This window comes from Nicotiana sylvestris, chromosome 10 (assembly GCF_000393655.2).
Source record: "Nicotiana sylvestris chromosome 10, ASM39365v2, whole genome shotgun sequence".
Lineage (NCBI taxonomy): Eukaryota > Viridiplantae > Streptophyta > Magnoliopsida > Solanales > Solanaceae > Nicotiana > Nicotiana sylvestris.
Genome location: NC_091066.1, coordinates 122,683,840 through 122,705,432, shown reverse-complemented (window position 1 = coordinate 122,705,432; position 21,593 = coordinate 122,683,840). Strand labels below are relative to the sequence as shown.

At 36.7% G+C, this 21,593-nt stretch overlaps 1 protein-coding gene across 1 annotated transcript; it reads right to left on the bottom strand.

The window, feature by feature from the left end:
• Positions 1 to 11,477: 11,477 nt before the first annotated feature.
• LOC104242575 (protein trichome birefringence-like 2) lies at positions 11,478 to 15,778 on the bottom strand. Its single transcript, XM_009797652.2, has 5 exons — positions 14,560 to 15,778; positions 13,790 to 13,982; positions 13,513 to 13,703; positions 13,247 to 13,405; positions 11,478 to 12,021 (listed from the first exon to the last, which is right to left on the bottom strand). The coding sequence occupies exons 1-5, from the start codon at positions 15,537 to 15,539 to the stop codon at positions 11,679 to 11,681; spliced, it is 1,866 nt and encodes a 621-aa protein (XP_009795954.1). The 5' UTR covers positions 15,540 to 15,778; the 3' UTR covers positions 11,478 to 11,678.
• Between the last annotated feature and the right edge of the window lie 5,815 nt (positions 15,779 to 21,593).

The following is a 21,593-nucleotide window of genomic DNA, read 5'->3' as shown; positions in this document are numbered from 1 at the left end:
GCAGCTGCAATGGGATTTGTTTGGATGACGAAGAAGAAAGCCGAAGAAGCTGGCCACGGCGAGCTGTAGCATCGCGGAGCAGCAGTGAAAGCTACCATGGCGTCGTCTGCGGGAAGAAGAAGTAGTGTGAAGTAGAAACGCGCAGCCATGGTGATGAGGCAGAAGCGGTCGCGGGCATGGCGAGTTTTCCGGCGACTTAGGGTGAGCTAGGACGAAGAAGAAACTGGCAGCAGCCATGGCGACGTGAAGCTGGCAGCAGTGACGCAACCATGGTAGTAACAACAGTGGAGAAAAAGAATAAGAAGCGGTCGACGTAGTAGGGGAAGCCATGGATGAGCTTTGAGCTTGCCATGGATAACGAAGCTCGATGGAGGAAGGCAACTATGGAGTTCGTAGGGAAGATTGGGCCAATTTTTGGGCCTGTGGCTTGAAATTGAAGAAGAGGCCTAATTCCGACTTTCTTTATATTTTTGCTTTCTTTTCTTCTTTTATTTCTCTAAAACTAAATTATAAAAATACTTAAACTATTATTAAGAATTAAATTAAGTTATAAAAGCGCAAATTAACTCCCAATAACAATTAACGCACAATTAAGTATTAATTAAGCATAAAATTGTATATTTGGACATTAAATGCTAAAAATGCAAACGATGCTTATTTTTGTAATTTTTTAATTTTTGTAAAACAAATTTAATTACTAACAACTATAGAATTAAATCCTACATGCAAAATGCGACATATTTTTGTATTTTTTATTAATTTATCAAATAAACACGCACAAACAAATACAAATAATTATTCAAAATATCACAAAATATCACAAAATTGCACACCAAAGAAAAATCATTTTATTTTTGGATTTTTGGGAGTAATTCTCATATAGGGCAAAAATCACGTGCTTACACCTCGAACGTAAAGGGGTCCAAACTTGGCATCGTGTTAAATCCACTGACAGGTAATATAGTTAGAAAATCTATTAGCACTGTAAAATTGACTAACAACGAGGCTGAGTATGAGGCCATGATTGCAGGCCTCGAACTGGCTAAAAGTCTAGGGCCAAGGTGATCGAAGCTAAGTGTGACTCCCTCCTTGTGGTGAACCAAGTCAATGGGACGTTCGAAGTTAGAAAGGAAAGAATGCAAAGATACCTGGATAAACTATAGGTAACGCTACATCGGTTCAAGGAGTGGAATCTGTAACATGTACCTCGAGATCAAAACAGTGAAGCCGATGTTCTTGCTAATTTGGGATCGTTAGTTGATGACGATGAATTCAACTCGGGAACGATCTTGCAACTCATGAAATCGGTAGTGGAGAAATCCACGCCGAGATAAACTCGACAAGCTTAACCTGAGAATGGATAAACAAGTATATAGATTACCTAAAGACCGGGAAGTTGCCCTTAGATCCTAAGGAATCGAGGGCTCTATGCACAAAGGCGGCTAGGTTCAGCCTGTCGGAAGACTACACCTTATTCAGGAGAACGTTCGATGGCCCACTCTCCATATGTTTGGGACCGTGACATACCGAATATGTTTTAAGGGAAGTTCACGAAGGCACCTATGGGAACCATTCGGGTGCTGAATCGTTGATTCGTAAGGTAATTAGAGTAGGCTATTATTGGATCGACATGAAAAAAAATGCGAAGGAGATCGTACTAAAATATGACGAATTTCAGAGGCACGCACCGATGATTCACAGCCTGGAGAGCTACTACATTCGGTCTTGTCACCTGGGCCATTTATGAAATAGGGAATGGATATTATCGGTCCCCTACCATGGGCACCCGATAATGCTCAATTTATATTATTTATGACTGGCTATTTTTCTAAGTAGGTGAAGCCCAGGCATTTGAGAAAGTCAGGTATAAAGAAGTTATTGATTTCATTTGGGACCATATAATATGCCGATTCAGAATGCCGGTCGTGATCGTGTGCGATAATGGGAAGTAGTTCATCGGCAGTAAGGTGAGCAAATTTCTCGAGGACCATAAGATCAAAAGGATCTTATCAACACCCTATCACCCTAATGGGAACGGGCAGGAGGAGTCTACGAACAAAACCATACTCCAAAACCTTAAGAAGAGGTTGAACCAAGGGAAATGGAAGGAAATTTTGCCTGAAGTCCTATGGCCATATCACGACCTCAAAATCCAGTATCGGGGGCAGCCCTTTTCTCATTGGTCTACGGTTCCGAAGCGCTAATACTGATCGAACAAGGATAATCGAGTCTCAGGTTCCGATATGCGACCAAAGAGTCAAATGATAAGGCCATGAGTGCGAGCATGGAACTATTGGATGAGAGGAGCGAGGCCGCCCTCGTCCGATTGGACGACCAAAAACAACAGATCTAAAGGTATTACAATCAGAGAGCCAACCTTCAACACTTCAATATCGGGGACTTGGTGTTAAGAAAGGTGACATTGAGCACCCGAAACCCGAACGAAGGGAAGCTGGGACCGAATTGAGAAGGTCCATATCAAATTATCGAGATCACTGGTAAAGGATCGTACAAACTCGAAGTGATGAACAGTGAGCGGCTACCGAACAACATGAATGTAACCCAATTAAAATGATACTAATGCTAAGATACGGCCCTATTCATTACTGTTCTTTACATATATTATGAATTTGACTAACGCTTGCAGGTAACGGCTAAGGAATAATGCAACTCTGAGGCCTGAAACCACGCATTGCACTCTTTTTCCCTTGAACCAGTTTTTTCCCAAATGAGTTTTCGGCAAGGTTTTTAACTAGGCAATAGTGGATCGTGCTAAACATAGAATTGAAGACCGGTTATGCACCAGAGTCGAAGATCACATCAATAGTATCTGAACCCTCTCTATGATCGGCCTCGAATACTGGGGTTTATCACCCTCAGATAATGATTTTAGCAAGAAAGGAAACTTTATGCTCGAACAGTCTAGGGTCAGTGGATAGGATTTATTGTAAGGGCCAAATGATCAAATAAACTGTGCCCACATAGACCACTTAAGCCATAACACGAAGCTTGTACACATTTACGATCTTGTATATTGCGCACAAAAATGAAAGAAAGTTTCTACTTTGCATATACATATTTTGTCTCCTAAAAAACTACTACATTTTGTTCCTTAAGGACATCGAGTCCAAGGGCCACCTCTATCCGGAACCAAGAGATCATCCCCACTCGGGAAATGTCGTCCAAGACAAACTTAGACGGCTTGGGTTGTCAAAGCCCAAGGGCACAAAAACCTATTAGGCAGTGCCTGAACTTTAAAGGCAATGGACACCCCCACTCGGGGACTGTCATCCTGGGTAAGCCCACATGGCTCGGGTATTGAAACCCAGGTAATAATCCTATTGGGCAGAACCCGAACTTAAAGGCTAGGACCATCCTAAAAATGGCTCAGAGACGTCTGAAACTCGTAACCAAAACATAAGGCCTTAAAAATTTGCAAACTGGTTCAAAGGCTACGCTCGGTAAAATTATAATTTAAAGAATTCTAAGTAAGCACTTCAGAAAAAGCTTCCGGTCATACCAAGGCCCCATGAGTTAAGCAAAATTACATCAAGGACGAGCCTTGTTCGAACCTCCGAACAACACCTTATTATTACGTGCTAAGGCATTCGAAATCTTTGCAATGGTAAAGAAAAAGCAAAAAGAAACAAACTTGAAAATTGTCGGAGGGAAAAAAGGAAGAGCCTTGTATATATATACATATAAAGATCTTTACAAAGTCCAAACAACCTCAATAAAAAATACAAAAGTACAAAAATAAAGAAAAATCTATAAGGCACCTAAGCCTTATCTTCGCTGGAGCCCGCCTCGTTGCTGGGACCATCGGGGTCTTCTCCCCCCTCAGAGCCTTCCTTGTCCTCGGGATATTCCAACTTCTTGGCCTCGGCCTCGGCCTCGAGCCTCTTAGCATTTTCGATCTTGGCTGATAGGTCGAGACACCGGGGATGAACTTCCTCGAGAGCCTCCCTTCCGGACTGATATTTCACGTATTCGACTATGTCTTTCAGGCGGTCCCCGGTTGCCTCAGCATCTGCTTTGTACTGGGCTACCGTCTCTTCAGCATCAACCCTTGTTATTTTTGCCACTGACTTGGCTGCTTTAAGCTCCTTGGCAAGGGTATCCCATTCGGTGACATCCGAGCCCAGTTGAAACTGAAGGTTTTCGATTTTTTGGGACTGGGCCTCAGCTTTCTCCTTCGCTGCTCAAAGTTGGGCTTCCGTCGAGGCCAGTTTCTCCCGGGAAATCTCCTTTTCCGAAGCCAAGCAATCCATCTTGCATTTCCACTCTTCAGCTTGGGCCTTAATTACGTCGATCTCGGCTCGGAGTTGGTCGATCCGGTCAAGCTTCTGTTGAACCTGCAGGTTTTGACCGTTAGTTACCATGTCTAGCTCGTCATCACTAACTTCAAAAATCTTTACCTATTCTACCAAGTTAGCATGTTCTTTCTAAGCCGCATCTTACTCGGCTCGAAGGCTCTTGACTTCTCCTTTGCGTTGCTCGCTGAGAAGTTTATACATGTCCTTCTTCTCAGCAAGCTCTTTTACTTTGACCTCAAGTTAGCTAAGCTCATCCCGGTAGTGAAGAAAGGTTTCATGGTGAAGCACCGAGGCCAACAAAATAAGGAAAGGAAAAGGCATTCAAGTCCTCGAAAATTGAATCCAAAGATAAAAGAGTGTGATAACACCTTACCCGGTTCAGCACCTGTTGTGCTTCATTGAACAACCACAACGCATCCACCTCATTCATTTTTGCCTAGTCTTCTTCGGTTACTAGGCATCAAAGGTAACTAGCTATCTCGACAAGGGGCGGAAAGGACCCTGGGCGGGTAACCAGTTAATAGCCTCGTCTCAAGTTTGGCCCACCAACCTCCAAGGATAAACTTTCCTCGGCATCGCTAAGTCACCCAACCCGGTGACGTCCTCTAGAGTGGTTGAATCCACGCCATCAAAGAAGCATCGAAGGGGATCGTTCACTCCATGGAACCCTTTGTTAGATTGCTCTTTCGTCGCTCGGGCTTCATCAAACATTGACTCTGTGAACAAGGGTGACCCTAAAAATTTTATAACACCAAGCGGGGCGGAACCGGCGTCTCAAGAAGTCTCGATCGTCGCTGCTGCACTAACCTCGAGTACTTGAGGGGGACTAGCCTCCGTTGCTTCCTCCTCGACTGCCACCTACTCCTCAGGGACAGACAGCTCGTGGGCCACAAAAAGTTCGTCCTCCTCGGGCTCCTTCCTGAGCCGGTAAAGTAAATCCGAGCTAGGAACTCAAGAGCTAGAACTTTCCTTTGGCTTATGAGTCAACCTTCTCCTTGGTTTCTTTTTCTCCAAGCTTGGGGAACTCGAGGCCCTCTTCCTTTTCTTCTCTCCAGCTATGGCTCCGAGCCGCCCCGAAGCAGGAAGATTGGCGAGTAGATCCTCGACCCCTACCAAGAGCCTAAGCTCGATGGTCTTAGGTAAGCCTGCAAAAACAAACAAAAAAAAGGGGAAATGAAGACATAGTATTGAATAAAGAAAGTCTAATGCTGCCTATTCAGAGAAAGAAATCTTACCATGAGATCGGGCCTCTCAATAACTCTTCGAGAGCTCATGCCATGAGCGCTCAGCATAAGGCATCTGCGAACAAATGCCCTCAATCCATTTCTTGAGCCGAGAAATGGCGTTTGGGACTCTAGCAAGGGCAACACTATAGCAAATACCGACAAGAAAAAGGAAGGCAAGACAAAAGATCAACAGTTAAAAGGAATTTACACCTACGTGATACGTTCCCTTCTAGAGGAACGACCTCCACCCAGATAAAACATCTTTGCCAGCGCCGATCCCGATCCTCGTCGATACTTGAAAATGGGGCTTGGCTGGCCCGACGTACAAGCTTTATCAGTCCCTCCCGGAATATTCGAAGACTGGATAAGCGGAGTATATGATCGATGGTGAATGTGCATGCATCGATTTTGTTCATAAAGAATCGGAGGAGGATCACGATCCTCCATAGCAATGGGTGTATTTGGTCGAGGCATACATTGTACCTCCTACAGAAGTCCAAGATGACCGGGTCCACTGGGCCCAATGTAAAGGAATAAGTGTAAACACTCAGATATCCCTCAACATGTGTGATGATATCGTCATCAGGCTCGGGAATCACCACACCCTTATCTGCCTAGCCGCGGTCCATTTGAACTATAAGAAGAACGGCCTCAGTAATAGAGCAGATGTACCGTGACACCGCCTCGCATCGACCTTGAACCGAAGAAGGTTTTTCAACCTTGAAGTCACCGAACACCCCTCGGGGATGACCATTTTCTAGGGAGGCTCGGTTTCTGGTTCATCGACGTTCGCGCCCAAGGCGATCTCCTCGACCTCACCGGTCGACTGCGAAGAAGAGGGAGCATCTTTCTGGGGAATGCTCTTTGAAGTTTTTCCATTTCTTTTATCTGGATAAAATAGGTATGAAACTATGAAGGAGAAAGAGGAGATGGAGGATGAGAACTTCCTAATGAAAACAAGTACACTGGCTTAAGTGAGGGGTAAGAGAAAGGTTGTAACTTGAAGAATGAAGGTAAGAATATTTAGGGATGAAAGAAGACGGTAACACCTCAGAAGATCGGAGGTAGAAGCTTGGTCAGAAGTAAAAAAAAATGAACAAAAGAAGGGGTATTTATAGGGGCTTTGCGTTGTTTCACATTCAGGCAGGACCTGCCGATGGCTGACACCCGTTACACGACTGACTGGATGTTTTGGTTTATTTGTCATTTTTTGTCGCAGCATGTTGAAGAAGAGATCGAAGAACTCATGTCATTCCTCGTCGTTTCCGTAAAACTTACTCTCCGATAAACGAGGGGACTATTTGTATACGGGTAAAATCGAGCTCATGATACACCCGGCCTTCGATAAAATAAATTGATCTAGAGACATGATGATAAGGGATCGGAATCGAGGCAAGGGTCTTATCGAGTCAGATTTCGGGGGCATGACGCCCACCTTCGAGAATATTGGGGTCATGATCTGGGATCGGTCCAAATCCTAAAAGGCTTCGAAGAACGTTGTCAGGAAACCAAGCACGACCAACAGTAGACCATAATATCCGCGACCGACCGGATATCACGGCATGGATCTCGGCACGTATTGGTGATTAGTTGAACAGAAATTATTTTACCTTTTATGGAATTGTACCTAGAGTAGGATTACCCTACTATATAAAGGGGATCTGATTATTCATTAAACATATGGTAACACGCATTCCAAGGCAATATATTATTATTTTTTTTGTTCTTTTTCTGGTTCATCAGTGCTGGTCTTTGTGAGCCCGGATCGAAATATTTCATTGATGCTAAAATCATCTTCCTCACGTGGTTTGAGTTTACTACATCTTTATTTATTTAATCTAACGCGATTTATTGTTTGTATCGAATTAATTTGCGTATCGTTAAAATCACTTATAAATTTAATTGTTATAGGGTAAAGGTAGGTAAGATAAAATTAGAACTGATAAGGTTCTCTTTCTTTGTTTAATTTGCATTCTTAAGGCAAAAGAAAGATCAAATAAAGGAAAATTCAACTTAGAGGATATTTGTGTAAACATGTTGTTATTGAGTGCATTTCTAAGGAGGTCGTTGTCTTTTTGCAATAAACCACAAACAAGTAAGAGAAACAAGTTTCATTTTAAACTTAAAATATAAAATGGGTTGGGGGGAGAGAACAAAAAGAAAGAAAAAAAGAAAGAAAGAAAGAAAGAGAAATTGGAATAGAAGTAGCAGTGTCAATAATTGAGTGATTTCCACTTCGAATGCACTTACGGTACGTAAATAGTGTGTTAATTTATCAACTCAGCATACCAACTGTGTCGAAATATCATTTGAGCTAACTAGGGATAAGTGAAAGGAAACAAAAAACTAGACGACCCTTGATGCTGAAAATATATACAAAACAGTAAGTCATTAGAAAAATGGGAATTGTCTTTGGAAAAAAAAGAGACTAACTTTATATCTATATTCCTTTTTTCTAGTTGGCCGACATGTACTATGTGATTAGTGAAGTACTGATTTGATACATATATATAGAGTTAAAAGGGGAAGTTGTGGAGGAGCATGATGGATTGGTGAGTGGATTCACTAGTACAACAGCCCAAATAGAAAAAGAGAGACAAAAGGACACCAATGACCTAAAAGTAATGCACCATTTATTTGGAAAGAATATAGTAAACTTACAAGCTAGTCATCTCATATTTTAAAGCATCATTGACAATATTTTATGGACTCCACTACCCTTTTAATGGCTGCTTATCACTATTCAACTTACAAATACATACAAATCATATAAAGAAACAAGATTACAGCCTTGTACTTTGTCCCTAATCTTTGTGTTTTAAATTATTAATTGACCTTTGACTCACTTTTTCTAGCTATAAAGTGCATTGATTCACGTTTACACAATTTTTGATCGTGTGCTTAAAATGTTAGGTAAAGGATATGTGAACTTGAGATTTCATTGCTACCATACATGTAACCCTAAAATGCTTTTGTGACTCACCAACTTTTCATGGTGAAAAAGGGATTTGGGTGGGGTGCAATAGTGAAAAAGAAAAAGGTAAAGAACAATAATAGTGGTTTTATGATGTAATGATTAGTTGAGTTTCTTCTATTTAAGGCCACAATCAATGGGCTTACTTACCACTAGCTTGTCTGAAGAGCACACTAACTATTATCAATTTCAAACTCTGAGTAGATTATTAAGTGAGAAAAGATGCAGTGGGATGAAGCAATCCATGGGTCTTAGGAAAAGATAGGCAATTAGTTGGAGTGAAGGACTTTTAAATGGCCTTCCTCCAAATACAATTTTAAGTTTGTTCATACTCTGCCAATTTCAAATGCAGCAAAAAAGGGAAGTGTTTATGGATTGATAATCACACGAATAGCAAAGGATGTTGGCAAAAGCATGGCGAACCGGCAAGTCACAAAACGGCAATGGACTCCGTTTTGGAGTCTTTCTTGGCTTTTTACTTATTGTTGTACTTATATCCAGTCTTCTGTAATTGTGTTTTATTTGTAAATCACATGCATTGTGTGGTTAATATGGCTTATCAAAAATTTATAATAGATTTGTTAAGATTGTCATAGATCTCTTTCTCTAGTTCTACGTTAAGATGTTGTGTTGATGTCTTCTTCGGTTCTATCTTGGAATTGTGTTTGTACTGTCTCAATTTTCATGCATATTTTCTGGAAAGTTTTGATTAAACATTAGTGGCGATGACTAAAATCATCAATTACTTTATCTGCAACATTTAAATCATGATTCTGCCATTTTGGTATCAGCTGTTCATAAACTCACAACTTTCAGTTCAAACCATATGTATAAATTAAATATATATGTTTAGCCTCAAGCTCAGGGGCAAATCATGTATTCTGCCTATATATACACGCACGTACTCGATTTGCAAATTGTAATCATTCTATGCACATCAAAATCACGGTTACGTCTATGTTCATCCTGTATAAAACATTTTAGATGCTCTTATTCTAGAATACCGTGTAGATTTTGTAAAACAATTGCGTCGATTTAACATAATGATGATGATCATACAAGTTCACCACCACGAGTTTTCAAAATTAGAATTAAAGTCTGAAGAAACCTAAACTACTTATAGCTTCCCTAAGTCGCATGAAACTTGGATGGTAATTTCTTCAAACTATGTATAATTCTATGTATTAGCAACACAATAATTTCCATTATCACAGGAAGGATGGTATTGTTAATATGGTTAACGCTGATAAAAAACTTTAACCCCCCTTAGTATGTGAATGATTCGAATTTCAAATCAAGGCTAAAGGTTGGGGAAAAACAATAAAAAATTAAACGAAATGGTGGCCAGTGGAGATTGAACCAATGACCTCACAAAAGTTTTAAACCCTTGACCACTAGGCTATGGTTTTGGGATGTGTCAAGGATATTCAAAACATAATATATAGAAATAAAAAATAGATTCTGCCTATATATATATAGTGTAATTTTTCGACAAAAAAAGTTCGGGTAAACACTATTCCGCCCCTAAGTTTGCGAATGATTCGAATTTCAAATCAAGGCTAAAGGCTGGGGGAAAAAATAGGACATAGTATTAGAGTCCCTATCTCTCATATTTTAGTGTGATCAATCAAATATTCGCATAGGGTGAAAATTTTCATACATTCTACCATAATCTTTATCCATTCAATCCAATCACTTCATAATTTATTTACTATTTGATCCCTGAATTATAATCTTCCTTTATTTTTTCGAAAAAGGGTCATATATGCCATTGAACTATGCGAAATAGGACAGATATGCCCGTCGTTAATAGTTTGGCACAAATATGCCCAATCCGTCCAATACTTGTTCATTCATGCCCTTAGTTTAACGGACCACTATTTTATCTTTCTTAAATAATTAATAACCAGACCCAACCAAAATTATTATTTTGTAATTGAAAATATTAAAATCATATGCAATTGTTTTTAGTTTAACTCCTCATATATTAATAATGTCATAGAAGAAGTAATAGTTTGATATAAAATGAGACAGAGATAATTAATTTTTCTTTTCTATGTTGCTACTTGTTTGACAACTAATATTGACAATTCATGACAACAAAAATGATATAATTAATGATTGATGACCGAGACAACAATTAGACTTATGGCGCCTGTTGGATCTAATATCAAAGATGATGGAGCAGAAAAAATAAATATAAAAATGGAAAAGAAGCACCACTGTTGTAACAATTTATTAATTATTTCATAACAAATTTGTAATGCAAAAAATAGTCCAATAAACTAATAATCAATCATATAATGATCTCTTATCTAAACAAAAAATTGGATCCATCAGGTTAAGTTATAGTGAACATGGAGTTATTTGTATTTGTATTGGTGGAAAATACAAATAGATTGTGAGAAAAATAAAAATAGATGGCAAAATGATTGAAGAAAGCACAAATTAATTTGAATATTATATTATTAAAACAATAAATAAATATCAATTACTACTTTTAGTAGGATTACTTCCCGAAATGATGTATAACAAAAAAAATCGATTATCAAAGTACTCAAATAAATAAATATGATTATCACACAATTTCTAAATCAAACAAAATAATATATCAAAAAATATCTTTGAAATAAGAGTGGGTCGGGTCTTAATGGATCAGGTCAGTAGATTTTGGTTGGGTCCAGTTATTAATTATTTAAGAAAGACAATAGTGGTTCCGTTAAACTAAGGGCATAAATGAGCAAGTATTGGACGGATTGGACATATTTGTGCCAAACTATTAACGACGGGCATATTTGTCCTAATTCGCATAGTTCACTGTTATATATGGCCCTTTTCCGTCAATTTTTTGATAGGTAAGCAAATTACTGAATTATAATCTACCAACGCATTATTCTATAAGCATACCAAACTTCATTCATTGTGGATATTTCATGCTTAAACGTTACATATACACCAATGTCAGCAAATCAAGAATTTGCTTTATCATTCCCTTCTGTTTTATTTTCCTCAATAGCAGAATGTTGTACAAATTGTAAAGATCAACTTTCCAACTCCAAGAATACACAAGAACTCTCTGTAATGATACCTGCTCTATATGGACAAGTACCAAAAATAGAAAGAATGACCAAAACGAATCTGGACAAATAATCCAGTTCAACTTCAGTTTTTCCACAAACCTTTTCTGCTTTTCAGGAGAGATGCATATAACAACTCGTTCCAAGTGTCCGGTACTCCTGGTAGGCACCAATGACTGCAATCTTGAGCGTGTACTCCAGCCATTTGTTCTTCTACTGTCTTATACTCCTTTCTGTATATCGACGGGTGACCATCTTTTCTATAGTCTGTAAGCCTACTAATGTTCATATAGATAACAGGGGTCGTCATATTATGAAGCACGTGATGTAGGACTTTCATCTTTGAAGGGTACTTTTTTAAATAAGCCTTCTTGAATATTGGTTCCGTTTCTTTATGGCACTGCCCACCTAAATTCCATGGACCTCCCCTGTGTAAAACAGCATAAAACTGTTTATGAACATGGACCAACAAAAGGAGAAAAATCATCGTAACAAGATTGATGGCATGCTAGTTTTTACACGAGACAGCACCAACGGAGACTACATGTTTTGCTACTAGTTGATCTTTAAAGTGATCATTCTTCTACGGCCAGTAAGTTTGCAGTCAGCAAGACTTGACCATCTCACTTGACAATATATACCTTTATCTAACCACAAAACAAGACTACTAGCAAAACAGGAGAACATTCATTTTTAGAAATAACCTTCCCAGACCTCCCTCGATGTCCTCATCCCGCCCAAAAGACTATGCTTGTCATCAAATAATTTTTCAGCATAATCAGCCTAGGAATTCGTTAAAATTTTCACAAAATTTTCATCTTTAGGAGATTTGCTTTTAAAATAAATTTAATGTCTAAAACCAGTACAATAATTATATATTATCCATGCTATGTCTGAAAACATTCAGTTACATCTTCTATTTTACAGTCCCACACCATAGAGCCAGAGATTGTAAACATTCCACTAATGATTAACCTACAACATATTAGCCAGTAAATTTACTATATTTCCTCTTTATAAGATGATCTAAAACTAAAGGTTTTTAAAATCTTACACTTATCCCTGTACCTACAATCTGCATACAAATCTCTAACCCAATTAAAAAGTCTTGTAAATCTGCGGAGACCAAATCTAACAGCAGCCAAACCTTCATCTCAACTAGTTAGAATCGCCTATATGGATCCTTTGCTTGCATTCTGTTATGTTCTTCGCTACATCCACATTGATTCTATTCTTTAGCCTATGAAACTTGAAAAGGTTCTGTTAAATGCTACACAGCATTTTTGGTCCTTCAATCTATGGAAATATGCTATAAAAATATTGTCCTGGCCAGTAACCTCGGGATTTCCCTAATTTCCACCCTAATATTCACCGTTTGCAGTCAATTAAGAACTGAATACACAATTAATACATGGCATCAGCTCATAACCGACACATGTTGATCCAAGCCACAATGTCAGTGAAGTGTATGGCTCCTGGCACTTGGACAAAAGGATTAAGATTCAACTTGTTCACACCGACTTCCAAACAAGAGATTCCTTAAGAATGCCTCAATACCAAAGGAATGCAACATATAAGTTACAAGTAGAATTCCTGATTGTGACATCCTCCATTAGAGTTCTAGCTAAATTAACATGTAAGAAAGAATTGTACCTGAAGTGAGTGGCGGAATATCCTCTAAAAAAAATTTGAGTTCTGCTTCCATCAAGGTTCTTATCCACCCACCTTGCCCAAGTGGAAAGCGCTCTCTTGTACGCTTCTAAAACCTTGAGCCTAGCATGCACATGATTACCTTCCTGGTAGTAGTCTTCCCTACAATCCCACAAAGAGCACAACTTTACATATTTCAACCAAAAATGACATGCAATATCCAGCAGCTCCATAAAGAGGAAGCTTTAGAAATAAAATACAGCACTAACCCTCTGGAGGTTTTTTCATGAGTCCACCAATGACCAGTGTTAAAGATTACAATATCAGCGTCACTATACATTGAAGTAGTCTTTTCCATCAAATCCAATCTTAGTGTCTCGAAAGAACCATTCTTTCCCTTAAAAGCTGATTGTCTGACCAGAAACGGCGAGCTAACAAAGTCCACAGAACAGTTATAATCCTGCAAGCAAGTCACAGCATATTAAGATGACAAAGAAACAGAGTTAGCAATTCTCAGGTCACAGAAAGATGTTAGATAAGTCTTGCCTCAAATCTGAATGCATAGAAGCCCTTCTTTTTGAATTCATGCCTTCCTGATATCTCATAAACTCGCTTTTTGTCTCGGATACTGTGGCGAAGAATGCAAACAAGGGACTCCCACATGTTCCTATTCAAAGAATCCCCCACGAAAACAAGCTTTTGCCCTCTCAATCTCTCCAGAAAATCAGTTGCATTGAGGCTAGTAAGTGAAGAAGTAAAATCAGTTAACTGACTAATATAACTCAATGAGTAACATAGACTATCCAAATCAAATAAGTACCAGTAGCAATGTGAATAATGTCAAACGTTCAATTCTTGAAACAAAGAAAAGTCCAATTTTGAAAACCATTTAAAATGACATCAAGTTTGGCAGTAGTTGCATTTTACCAAAGGCACTCAAAGGAAAATACTATTCATTGTTCCCAAAGGTGTGCACTCGAACTTCACACAAGATATAGTCAACAAATATTACCCCCAAGAAAATTACAAGCTATTGAAACATACTGGATCAACTGATCAGAGTATACATTTATAGTGTTTCAAGTAGCATCGGAATTACAGAATTCTATGTTCTGTCTTAGGTATTTCCACAACACTTGTTCTGTAAGTTCAAGGCAAAAAGTCAATTTTGAAGTATCACCTGTATACATCATAGCAACATCCATGATTGAGGATTTCTAAAGCCTAAGTTCTAATTCATATTCAATATATAATAGTATAACTCGGAATAAGACCCTCACCAAGGGAAGGATTATTTAGTACGTCGTTACTCTTACCTCGGTATATCACATGCATATGGCTGCCATCTCCACTTGATATACCCATCATCTGGCCTCTTATTAAGGTGACAATCAAAATCTCTATCAATAATAGGACAAGAACCCGGAGGATAATGTGGCTTCGTGTCATCTCTAACCCATTCGCCATCAAATATATCACAATCCCCATAAAAGTCCTTGCCGCGTCCAATCAATGATTTTCCATCATTTGAACCAATTCCACCGTTCCGCTCCACAGATACACCCCCTTTACCTTCAATCACTGCAACTTTTTTTCTTTCACCATTTGATCCAACAACATCCTCAACATAAGTAGGACCGCCCACATTACTATTTACAGAACCAATATCACTAGCACCAGAAAAATTGGAAAATGTTATATTTCCATCAATGCATGACCCATTCAATTGAGGGGTATTCTTGGTAATCCCTGATTCTTGAACAACAAAGCTTCCATTTTTCACATTCTCAAAGAAATTCCCCACATGGGTATTTCCCCAAACTTCCCCCTTTTCCCCCAAAACTGTTCCTTTCCTAGAAAAATTGGAAAAATTCCTACTTCCATCAACTTGAGAACCATTTAATTCATGAATATTCTTGGTAATCCCTGATTCTTCAACATTAAGATTTCCATTTTTCACAATCTGAGACAAGTTCCCTTCATGTATGCTTCCTTCAATCGTTCCATTTATTACTAAAGAATGAGAACCCTTAGAACTAAAACTAACACTAGTAGTACTAACATTACTAGAAGAAGAGAATGGCCAAGAAATGAGGGTACTTTTATCACTATAACTAAAACCACTTAAAACAGGGCTTAAAAATGGAGACTTGAACGAATAATTCAACAGTAGAATACAAAGGAAAATGAAAGAAGACGCAAGAAACAAACCAAAGCCAGAAACAACTATACTCCTTCTTGGAGATGAACCCAAGTATGAAAATTGATCAGAAATTGAAAGTTTCTTTAAGTCCATTGTAATTCACAATCATTTCAAAGAAACCCCATTTCCAAAAAAGCTATTAATGGAAAAAAATTTGTAGTCCTATAAGTTTCTTTGTAGAATACACCAATTAGTACAATATGAACAATCTTTTTTCTCTAGGGAATTTCGTAGATGCTTTTGGAAATTACAAGGGAATGGAGAGGAATGATATTCTTGGGACATTTATTTTTGGAGAGGAATGATTTGGAAAAAGGAAAAAAGAAAAAAACATATGCGAGCGTTTTATTGTAGAGGCAGAAGATGATAGGGTAGTAACGACAGTGTTGTAGAAGAAAAGGTTTCTTTTCTCTCTCGTTGTGTAAAGGACACATGGTGAAAATTACATGCAATAGTTTAAATTTTACCCAACTGTCCACTTCTTTTTGACTTATAGCCGTTTGGCCAAGCTTATTTTTTAAGGAAAAAAGTACTTTTAAAAGCATTTTTTTGAAAAATACTTTTGAGAAAAATACACTTAAAAATAATTTTTTAAAGCTTGGCTAAATACTAATTGCTGCTCAGAAGTACTTTACAAACTAATTATACAAACACAAAGTGCTTCTCACCAAAAGTACTTTTGAGAAAAACACTTTTAAAAAAAAACACTTCTCTAAATAAGCTGATTTTTGCAGCTTGGCCAAACGGGCTATTATTATGGGGTTTGAATTACTATAAAATTTTCGGAAAAAGGTCAAATATGTCCTTATACTATTGAAAAAGGTCTAATATTACCTTTCGTTATACTATCAGTCCAAATATACCCCTAATGTCATACTATCGGACCAAATATATCCCTGACATCATGAAAGTGGTACAAACCTACCCTTCCTCCGTTAACTGTCTCTCCTATGAACACATTTTATTGCTACCTCACCATTTCACCATGTTTGCAGCTACCAAGTTCAATTACTTTAAAGTTCTATCATTATTTTGAAGACTTCACTGCCTCTATTTCCTCTTGCTTTTTAAAATACCTGTTGCTTCTCCGGTCGATCCTGGATTGTACGTACATTTTACTTGATCTTACAATTTTGTGTTTTATTTTGCATTTTCTTGTGTTGTTGCTAAATTTGTAAGACCTATTTTGGGAAAAATTTAGTAGCACTTTTATTTTAACATAAAACGTAAAGAGAGAAAAAATGGTAGCCTTCCAGAAATGTGGTTGAAGAGAAAGAAACAAAAAACAAATTAACTCTCGTGTCTAGGTTGGTTTTCTTTCTCACCATGGTCAATTTTGAAACCTTAAACTAGTTTGCATGTATCTTTGCTTAGTCTTTTATATAAAACAAAATGTATTTTCGTTCGTATAAGCATGAATTTTGAATAGCAAATTTAGAATTTTCTCGGTTCACGTTATTTCATATTATCTTTAGCTGTTAGCATTTCTTTTGATATAGTTTGTTTGTATATCTATGATCTGTGATTTTCTTCAAATGAAGGGGAAAGAAAGATTGTGGAGAAGGGATGAAAATGGAAGTATAATGGTGAGGTAGCAATGAAATGTTGTCATATGGAGGCAGTTAACGGAGGAAGGGTAGGTTTGTACCACTTTTTTGATGTCAGGGATATATTTGGACCGATAGTATGACGTTAGGGATATATTTGGACTGATAGTATAATGGAGGGCAATATTAGACCTTTTTCAATAGTATAGGGATATATTTGACCCTTTTCTGTATAATTTTTTCAAATAAATTGATCTGAATTTCCAATTTTTTTCTTTCATTCTCCTAGACCAGTCCACTAGTCTTTTCAATTTGAACTAGAGCTGTCAAACGGGCCGGGTTGACCCGGAACCGGCCTAGACTGGTTGAAACCCGAACCGATCCAGCCCCGGTACTTAGGGGGCCGGGTGGGCTGGGTTACTGGGGTTAGGGAGGTTGGTCCGTTCACTTTAATTCATTCGGTTAACCGGATTGGTCAAACTCGGTCAACCAAAATCCTATAGAACCGATTAACCGGCTCGGACCGGTTTAAAGGCTAGATTTCAATTTTTTTCTTTTTAAGGTTTTAGAGTCTAAGGCAATGCAAAACCTTTGAATTTACTTCTTTTCGTTAATTTACTTGTTGTTAAATGTAAACCTTTCAATTTGTAAGTTTGAATTTTGAAATAAATGTAGTACTTGCAATTTGTAAGTGCAACTTTTTTTCCATCTTCATTGTATTCTTTATATTTTTACTGTATATTAATATAAATTACAATAGTTATACAAAGTATAAAAAAAAATAAAAATAAAAAACACTAACCCGGCCCAGCCCGACCCCTTGGACCTGTAACCCTTACGGTTCGTTTTTTACCCGGATAGACCCGGATCCGTTAAGCTTGGTAAAGACTAACCCATAACTGGCCCGGATCGGAAATCGGACGATTTTATTTTTCCAATCCGGCCCGGCCCAGCCCACCCGTTTAAAACCCTTAATTTGAACTAAAGTCAAGTGCACCCATCATCATAGCATAACTCAGATAAAGAGGATTACGGTGGTGTTACTTTTCCTAATAAAAGATGGTTAATTATGAGTTAAGTTATTTGAACTAAAAGCATAAAAATTTTAGAAAGAATTACAAAAAAATACACATGACTTCACACCATAATAAAAAAATAGCTTATGTTTTTAAGTTTTACCCGACCTAACTCATATTTTACATATTTTGAAAACACTAGCTCTTGCAAATTTAAAATTTGTGTTCTTACAACCATTGCTTCTAAAAATTATGGAGTTAAATTTTTGTTCACAAAATCATTGCTTTCACTCTCTCTTCTTCTCACATCTTTTACATATACTTTAAGGGGTCGTCCGCCATTACTGCTTTTCCCTCTATGTTACCTGGTTGCAATGTAAAAAAATTAAAGAGTAGAAGTCTACCATTGAAGGTCATTCAAAGCTTTGCTTTCGAAAATAAAACTTTTTGAGTTTGTTAGTTGTTTGGATTGGGTGTTGTTCCAATTGATTGAAAATATCAAAAGGAGATCAAAATTAAAATTTGAAGTGATTTGGAGTAGATTTGAGCAAGATTAGTTAAATTTTAGAAAAGACGCAAGGAAGAAGATGAAGTCAGTTTTTTTGTATAATTATGTATAATCTTGTATAATAGTGTATATGAGTATATAAACACTTCTTATATGTCTTTATACAAGCGTATGTAGACGAACTTCTTCCACGATTTTCAGTTGCAATTCTTATTAAAACCAGTCCAAATCTCCATTAAATAACTTCAAATTATATAACCTCCTTATACTTTTTCTAACAAGTCTAAATAACACTCACTCCAAATTTCTCACAAAATCAAATTGGAATTTAAACCCACATATTTAAGCTTGTTAAAAATCTAATTTTATCATCCAAACGGATTTGGTTTGTTGAACTAATATTTGAGTCACAGTTACTGATTCGAAAATTAACTTAAAAGCTTGAACAATCTTTTTTTTTAAATTAAATAGTAATTTTGAGAACCTATTAGAGTTGGATGTTGAATCTTAACCTATTATTTTTGGGCTAATTGGTTATAAATTAAAATATGGGCTATAAAATTGATAAGTAGGGAATCCAGTTATTCTTATTTGAAATTTTCCCAAAATTTTATTACACTATTAGGAAATTTACATATAATAGCAAGGTAGTTACCGTTTTTACAAGATTATAAATTAGTGCTTGATCAACAAATTTATATGCAATTGCCTAATAAATAGCACGGTTGTGTAAATAACTTCTATACTATTAGTGCATATAACTTAAACCCCACACTAAACGATATTTCCTCTGTTTCATATTATGTGTCGTGTTTTTCTTTTACATTCCCCTTAAAAAATATTAATTAGGAAAAGGATTGGACTATTGTACCCTTATTTATGTCTTAAGATATAATCTCTCTTCATTGAATATTTATTCGATTTATATGTTTATCTCCATCTTTAAGAACATTATTACTAAAGGTAAAAAGGAAAAAAAATAATTAATTTTGTCTTGAACTTCTAAAATGACAAATAATTTGAGACAACTATTTTTAATAAGGAATTTTTACCTCATATAGCAAAGGTTAACACCTTATTTATTTTAAATAAATACCATTTAAAAAAATTATATTCTATAGATACCTTTTAAGGTTTATAGCAAAATATTTAATTTTGGTTACCTCCTAGCCCTAAGCCACTGAATATGCTAATCAGTTACACTTTTTTTTCTCTCTCTACTTTGATACATCCCATTATATTCTATCCAAGGTGGTCTTTCAAATCGCCGTTCGTGGTCGAACTCATTGATCGCTCGACCTTCTCCAAACCCGAATCCGTTTCTGATGCTACCCTCCGTATCCGCAAAAACTATTCATATTTCCATACCAATTACCTTTCCCTCATCGTCGTTGTTCTCGCATTTTCCCTAATCACAAAACCATTTTCCCTTTTTCTTCTCGCCGGTCTCCTTGCTACTTGGCTTTTCCTCTACCTTTTCCGTCCGTCGGATCTGCCTTTGGTTTTATTCGGTCGGCAGTTTTCTGAACGTGAGACGCTTGGAGTTCATATTGTTTCTACGGTGGTCGTGATCTTTCTAACCAGTTGTCTAACCAGTTCTTATAGATACCATTTCAATGTATTTTCATGTATTTCATTGTATTCATTATCTTTTTTTTCATTATAATTTAATGTATCTCGTTATATTTCATTGTATTCACGGTCTTTTTTTTCTCATTGTATTTCAATGTATCCCGTTGTATTCTATGTACTTCATTGTATTCACTGTCTCGCTATATGCCATGAATGTATTCATAAGTTTTTTTTAATTAATATAATTTATGTACTCAGATGTGTTATATAATTTCTCTGAAGTTTGCTATATTTTTGGGGTATTTTTCGGTTGAGAATCTTTTTTATAACTGAAAATACAATATTTGTGTGTTATAATTGAGTTTGTTGAGTAATATTAGGAGTCTATTATGTTAATTGGTTCACTTTCCGTTTTAAAAATAGTGTAATCCCCTATTTCACGCCGTGAATACAGTCGAATACAATAATCTGTTCAGCTGTAATCCCATGTTTCACTCTATGAATACAGTCGAATACACTCGAATACAATAACTGATTAGCTGGACTTCCTGATTCACGCCTATTTTTGCTATTGTATTCATGAATCCAATAGCTTAAATACATCAAATATATGTTATAACTACATAAAAGATATTTATAATCCGTAATATAGCAAATGATATCTATAGATAGCTAATTACTACTAAAAAATAGTGTTTTACGAGAATTTCTCTTTTAATAATCACGATACTAGTACAAATTGATATAGTCTACCGCATACTAATGGATACTCCAAAGGTAAGAAACCAAGGATCTAAAAAGGGGTTTTGTGAGCTTGAATGACTACGATAGGTATCGATGGAGATTATCCTCTTAAATGAATGATTGGTTTCCGATTTCGTCAATATGTGCTTATCAATGCTAACTTACTTTTAGAGTAAAATTCAACAAACACAACAGGTTGCAGTAGTGACATATTTAATGAATCTTGATCAGTAGCCAAAAGGTCATTAATTAGAGGCAAAATAGAAGTCCAGACAAAGGATAAGTAGTACTATTCCATTCACTTTTACTTGTTTACAATGTATTTAGCCTGCCCCTTACAAATAAAGTATATATTTTACCACAATATTCATAATAATAATAGTTTTTTATGATATCTTGAAAAATAATTTAGGAAATGAGTAGTTAATAGCTTAATATTAGGGGTGTACATAGGTCGGGTTGGTTCGGATTTTTCAATTATCAAATCAAACCAATTGTCTCGGATTTTTAAATTTATAAATCAACTCAAATCAACAAAATTCGGATTTTTCAATCACGGTTTTTTTTCCGGTTTTCTCGGATTTTCGGGTTTTCTTTTTCCAACAAATCTTCATAGCATAAAATTTATAATTTGTACTCTAATATTTATTAGGTCCTAGTAGGATAAAACTATATAAGATGTTACCCAATAAAATAATAATAATTAATGTGAGATGAGTCATGATTATACTAAAATACTCAACAAATCGCATAAGATAAA